The sequence below is a fragment of the Castor canadensis genome, chromosome X, assembly GCF_047511655.1.
Source record: "Castor canadensis chromosome X, mCasCan1.hap1v2, whole genome shotgun sequence".
Taxonomy (NCBI): Eukaryota; Metazoa; Chordata; class Mammalia; order Rodentia; family Castoridae; genus Castor; species Castor canadensis.
Genome location: NC_133405.1, coordinates 94,795,190 through 94,802,357, shown reverse-complemented (window position 1 = coordinate 94,802,357; position 7,168 = coordinate 94,795,190). Strand labels below are relative to the sequence as shown.

At 34.6% G+C, this 7,168-nt stretch overlaps 1 protein-coding gene across 3 annotated transcripts in view; it reads right to left on the bottom strand.

Moving 5' to 3' along the window:
• The window catches only part of Rragb (Ras related GTP binding B), a 53,482-nt gene that overhangs the window by 19,099 nt on the left and 27,215 nt on the right, over nucleotides 1-7,168 (bottom strand). For all 3 annotated transcript variants that reach the window (XM_074063866.1, XM_074063865.1, XM_074063864.1), the window contains 3 exons: nucleotides 5,431-5,553; nucleotides 2,897-2,988; nucleotides 518-633 (listed from right to left, as the gene is read on the bottom strand). In XM_074063866.1, coding sequence (XP_073919967.1) covers nucleotides 518-633; nucleotides 2,897-2,988; nucleotides 5,431-5,553 — 331 coding nt within the window. The remainder of the gene's footprint in view (nucleotides 1-517; nucleotides 634-2,896; nucleotides 2,989-5,430; nucleotides 5,554-7,168) is intronic.

Here is a 7,168-nt window from a genome sequence, read left to right as displayed (position 1 = left end):
AATCTCTATTCTAATGGTTGTGATAAACTTCCCTTCATTCCCATAACAAAAAACATGGAGCTGTCGCAGATAGGAATATGCAATGACATATAAAATGGTTCACTATGTAGTATCTTAGAGGTTATACGGACAAGTCTTTTAAAAAGCTATACCATATGGAGCACAAATCATGGATCTGGGTTCTATCTTCTTTAAAATTCCTAGATTTAAGTCTTGCTTTCTGAAGTTTCCATGAAGAAAAACAATACTTTAGATGATAAATTATTTTTCAGCTTCAAAATATAAGCCTATTAAATTAAAAAAACTATTCTTTAAGTGTGGTAAAATAAACATAACATAAAATTTACCATGCTTACTATTTTTAAGTGCACAGTTTAGTAAGATTAAATACTTTTCATAATATTGTGCACCTATCCCCACTACAAAATAGTTAAATTACCTAATAAAGTACTACCTCTACAGCAATTGTTTAAAAAATATGTGGCTTTGCAATTATGTCAGCAAAGTCTAAACTTACGAATGGATGGATCAGACATCACGACCATCACATAAGTATTGGATGTAAAGATGTCAATGAAAGCAGCAAAGTTAGAGTTCCTGACTTCCATACTCTGGAAAGAGGCAGCCAGCTTGCTATAGGAGAAAGGAGAAAAGTGGTTAAATAAAATAAAGTAATAATAACATAAGTAAAATAATATAAATAATTATATATTTATAATATTTAATATATACATTAAATATATTTGTAATTATATATAATTATAATTAAATATAAATTATATAAAATAATTAAAAATAATAACATATGTAAATCAATTTTATAGTATTATACTTTAATCAACCATGTCCTTAATATGGTGTCCAATGATATTCTAATATTGAATTTAGAAAGTGACTGGAATGGAAATTAGGTTAAGGCTTGATGTGACTAAGAAGTGAAAATGGGCTTAGACCTAGATCCACGTTAAAAATCATGTTCCAAAAGATTTTTCCAGTATTTAAGAAACATCTTAATTTGTAATATCCCTATCACTGAGTTTAATATTGGTATCTTTTCAATGTTACATTTAAATTCAAGAAGGCATTCCATTTCTTTGAAAATGAACAAGGTAAGTATATTTGCTTGTTATTGACTATTTCTTCTTTTAAAATGTTAGCATATAATGGGAGAAGGAGGGTAAAGGTGAATATGATTGATGTACTTTCTATACAAGAATGAACATACAATTTTTAAACCTGTTGAAATCACCAGAAGAAGGGGACTAAGATAGAAGGAGAAAAATAAGAGGGGATGGGATGAACCAATTTGGGTTAGAATTTACATACATGGAAATGTCACAGTAAAACTCCCTGTATAACTATCTTAAACAAACAAAAATGTCAATTTTCAAAAACAGAGAACAGAAAGGTAAAACAGGTCCTGTCTGGAAGCTGGTACCAGTGAGAGAGGGGAGTATATAAGAAAGGGTGTAAGGTGAATGTGGTGGAAATACTATGTACTCATGTATGAAAATGGAACAATGAGACCTGTTGAAACTATTCCAGGAATGGGGGGAGGGAGGATAAAGGAGAATGAGGGAGGGGGTGAATTCAACTATGATATATTGTAAGAACTTTTGTAAATGTCACATTGTACCCCCAGAACAACAATAAAATGAGAAAGAAACTTAAAAAAAGAAAACATTACCATAAACATTCCAGAAAGTCTCAAAAATGTGCTAAGGTGTAACGTAGGTAAACTTATTACCACTATCCAAGCATCAAAGTTTTACCAGGAGAAGAACTCTGATTTTAAGTATTTACTAAATTATGTTCAGTCATTCCTTTTTCCTACACTCATAAGGCTAAGATTCAAATTTTATTCAGTTAAAGCTGACATAAAGCTCTACCATTTCTAAACCAGTATCTCACTATTTTAATTACTATACTTCTATAGTCAATTTTGGTATTTAATAGGGCAAATTCTCCTTCCTTCTTTTTCTAAAAAAATTTGACATTCTGTTTATTTCTTCATGAAAAGCAGCAAAAAAAATCTCAAAAAGATACTCCGCTTGAATATTTTTCTTATGCTTCTACACCAGTTGAATATGCATAAATCGGAGATCTGGGTTCCCTTTTCTTTCAAATTCTTGGATTTAGTAACTTGCTTTCTGAAGGTCCCGGGAAGAAAAACATAACACCCTAGAGGCCAAATTATTTTTCAGCTTCAGAATATAAGCCTACTGAGTTTGCATTCAAAGACAATAACCTGCAACTGTAGGCTCTCTTAGGAGTTTAACTTTTTTCTTTTTGGTGGTATGGGGATTTGAACTCAGGGGTCCATGCTTGCTAGGCAGGTACTCTGCCGATTGAGCCATGCCTGTAGAACTTTGTGTTTTGGTTATTTTGGACATAGGGTCTCTCTTTTTACCCAGGCTGGCCTGGACTTACACTTCCCACACATTGCTGGAATGATAGACATGCACCATGCTTTTTCTGTTTAGATGGATCTCACTAACTTTTTGCCCTACTGGCCTCAAACCACGATCCTCCAGACTTCAGCCTCCAAAATAGCTAGGATTACAGATGTGAGCAACTGATGCCTGGCAGAAATTTTTTTATTATCATATTATTGTTATACTGGGGGTACATTGTGACATTTTCAAAAGATCTTAAAATATATCATAGTTGAATTCACCCCCTTCATCATTCTCCTTAATCCTCTCTCTCCCCATTCCTGGAATAGTTTCAACAGGTCTTATTTTTCCATTTTCATACCTGGGTACATAATATTTCCTCTATGACTGCCCTTTCCTTGTATCCTCTTACCTCCTGCTGGTACCAACCCCCCTCCAAAACAGAACCCGTTTTACCTTCTTTCCAGAAATTAATAGACAACAAATATAAGATCTCTTACCTGCAGCTCAGCTTGAACTGCTTAATAATGTTGCTGATTTTCTCAAATCTATGGGCATCACGCTGCTCTTTACACTGATAATGAGAAATCACCTGTGAAAAAGAACAATATCCTTTGAATCCGTGCCTATACTCATATCACCCTCTGTTATAATTCAAAGCAGACATATCTCAGTCTCCTGGTCACCCTGCTTTTTAGGATAGACTTCTCACTTGACTTACTGACCCCTCTCCTTTGTCTCATATACCTGTCAACATTATGTGTGATTTCAATCCATTCAGATAAGCTATCAAGAACCATTTAGTTATTACTTTATTAGATCATTTAAGTATTCTCTACAGATGGGCTTCAACTTATGATAGTTCAACTTCTGGCTTGACAATAGTGTGGAAGTGACAGGCATGAATTTTCCCAAGCTAGGGATATGCAGTACCATATTCTCTTGTGATACTAAACAGCAGTAGTGAGCCATGACTGCCAGTCAGCCATGAGATTACAAGGACAAACAACTGATAAATTGCAGTTAGTTGTGTTGCTAAGCTATGATGCTTGGTAGGTTAGGTGTATCAAATGCATTTTCAACTTACAAAGGATTTAATAGGACATAACCCCATCCTAAGGCAAGGAGCATCTGTATTTTGGTTCACTGATGTTCTTCCTCACTTATTTCAATCATTAAATGTATGTCTTACTTCTGTATTTCACAAGATGGTCTTTGATTTTAAAAAGTACAAATGAAAAACGAAAATAAAAATCTGTACATATTCTTGAGAGGTATACTTAATATACTAAATTTTAATGAAGTCTATAACCAAGTAGCTTTTGAAATCATATTTTAAAAATCTTAACTAGATTACTCCAGCTCCTGAAGACTGACTGTATTAAATTAATCTATTCAGGATGGTCACTCACACCAGCTGAAATACTTTCCTTAACACTTTCAAATTTTATTTTATTTTTGTAGTACTAGGGTTTTTTTATTATCATATTATTTTAGTTCTGGAGGTACATTGTGACATCTACAAAAGTTCTTAGAATATACCACAGTTGAATTCACCCCCTCTATCATTCTCCTTCATCCACACTCAAATTTCAATAAAACCAAACAAGTACCCTAAAGGCTAAACATATAGATGTGAAGTTTCTAGAAGGAAGCAAAACTGAGCCATTCACCAGAAGAAAATTCACAGGGAAATTCTCTGAGACAATGTGAAAGTTTCAAAATATAATTCCTATACCAATGGCAGAAAAAATCCACCTTGCTTGACTTAATCCCCTTCAGAAAAAAATGGTCAACTATACTTAAGCTTGGTCTTCAAGGGAAAGAGAAGCTCCCCGTTAGGAATAGAGAGCTTATATTAAGTTATCTTCTACAGTCATTGTGGCAATTGTGGCAAGTGAATACCACTGAAGCAAGATTCTGTTTTACCATGCAAATCACGACAGACAGAATAGCTTACTTTCTTATTGCTATCATATCAGCTAGAAAAATGAGCTCAGAGCAGTAATTCTAAGAAAGTTATCTGTGCAAGTGGGATGATGCAGAAAGACACCCTAATTAGGACTCCTTACCTCAGCTGTACCGGTTACCAGAATGGATGGCTCCCAAATACTGGTATATATACAGTGTTTCCACAAAGAAAAGGTGGGGGGAGGGGAGGAACATCAGTTTAGATTCTCTGCCCTCTTTTGCTGTACCAGCAAAATAACCAACATTTAATTGTTTGCCAATTACATAACAATGCTTATGCAAGGTGCCCTATTTTAATCCACACAATAAATTTATGATATAAATACTATTATTACCATTTTACAGAAGGAGAAATAAGCTCACAAAGATTAAGGAATGTGTCTAAAATCATCCAGCATTGGTGAGCTCCGAAACAAATTATTTACTGGGAGCTGCTCCTAGAGTTACATTTAATTAGCTTTTATTACTGTAACCTTAGAAATTAATTTATAAAAATAATACAGGTTTTTGCATTTCCCACTCAAGGCTATACAAACAGTAGGTTCTAATAACACAGTTGCTAAGTTAAATTTATAAGAAAAGTAAAAGTACCAACATGCCTCTTTCCTCCTCCACTTCTCCATCCTGAACTTTTAACTATGTCATTGAATTAACCAGTTGACCATTACATACATCTCTTCCACGTTAAAAGTTTACAACTCATTCTTTTTGAGAAAAGGTTGGAAGAGAGGTTTCCCTAAAGGAAATGAATACCCCACATTTCATAATAAGGTCAACAGGAAATAGGAATCCATCATCAGAAATGAAGTTATTATCAAAAATAATCGAGAACTCTAACAAGGCATACCTGCAGCAATCTAAGTTTTACTGACTATAAGCAGCTACATACCAAAGGACTTCTTTCAGATCACTTGTTGATAATAGCATTTTATAAATAAGGCTGTGCATGCTGAAGTAATGACCAAAGGAAAAAAGGTTCTTCCTGAAAGTGAGAACATGTTCTCTGCTGCTGATCAGAAAAAGATACAGTGTAAAACTTATCTGTAGAGTAGAAAGTTTTTACCAGAAAAGTAGCTCTCTCAAACAGAAGTACTTCATCAGCCTCAATAATTTCAGCAAAATTTCTTAGGTTCATTTCCAGCTGCTGAACATTGGGAATCAGCTGATAAACAATGCTGGACCAAGCCTAACAGAACAGAAGCACATTGTAATATTAGTAACAAGTAGCTAGTTTCATACCTTTGAAATGAGTAAGTACACTATAACATATAGACAGCAAAATACAATCATAATTGAGTCCCAAACAAATACTGACATTAAATATAACACGAATAAAATGAGAAAAAGAGGCTAGTATTTTATTTTTATCCTTGAGTTGAATTTTTAAGTTCAAACACTTGAGAAATGCTGGAGAAACTTCTTTCCATTGATAATTAAAAGTAAGCAAGTAATTTAATGCCATCATGTTGCCTTAGGAAAAAAGCTGCAAAATATCTACTGTGCTAAAAAGCTTCTAATCCAGACATGTGACAAATATGTGAGACCAACAGCATAGACTGCTTTAAGAATCAGAACCTGGTAAAGCAATATTTAGCATATAACCAAGAATAAGTTTTGTGAAAATATCAGAGCCACATGGACAAATGGCCCCTCCTCTCAAGAGAGGATAATATACCATTATAAGAGAAACTAGTGGCATTATAATTTCCAAATGTTTGTCGTCTGTACAAATTATTCATCCAATTGAGTTAAAACAGGTCCACTGTGTGTTTGTTTAAAACTGACTTCATCCAGAGGAGTATGACTAATACAAGCAGTTGAAATTAACCACACCCTCCCTCTATTCTCAATTAAGTTCTTTTATTCGTACTTTCATTATAATACTTCCTTCAACTTCCTTTACTCTCATTCCAATTTGTCTGGTTAGGTGTATTTTGTTTTTCTCTCCCCTACAAGAGGGCAGGAACCTGATCTTAGTTATTTTGGTATGCAACTGTATCAAGCAGATAGGTAATGAGTGCTTGTTGAATTAAACTTAATATAAAAATTTAAGTCAGTTCTATGTAACATTGATATAAGAGGTAGTAGTGCCATGTCTCTGTTCCAATTAGTTTTATTACTTAGGCATAACGGTTCAGGTTCCAAGTTCCCAGGTTGGTGTTAATGTCACTGCTGAATTTACCTTGGAGAAGGCACCAAAGCTAACCACAGCAGAGACATTGTCACTCACAGCAGTGTTGTGATTAGCCAATTGTCTTTGGTCGTGTTATGTATTGCCATCCTTCACACCGCAGTTGGTTCTTATCAGTGCGTCATGTCCATCCTTATTCACGGTTACCTGTTCTATGGGAATAAGGCTTTGAGAGAAATTCGGCCCATATTAATCTAGAACAGTACTTCCTAGACAGGTATCTCAAAATGTTGTTATCAGAGTGAGGCTGGGTCAACATAATTTTTGGGAAAAAAATGAATTAGTTAAAAAAAAAAAGCAATGGCTATTTTTAAAGTCCAATGGTTTTTCTCCTTGGTATGTCGGGTTTCTGTGCTTCTGGTTGTAGATACTTGTCAGCTGCAGTTGATACTGAGGCTCTAGCTACCAGTGACAGAGAAGGATTCTTTGCCATTCAGAGTCAGATTTGTCAATGGATACCAGAAGTAGTCTGAAGGAAAGGTTTGACCACAGGAGGACCCAAAAGGAGCCAGTCCTCAAATCACTAGATCAGTAGGAATAGGGGAAGAAGCAGGAACCTACATGACAATATGGTAATTTCAGCTTCATCCATTCAGAACTATCGTCATAA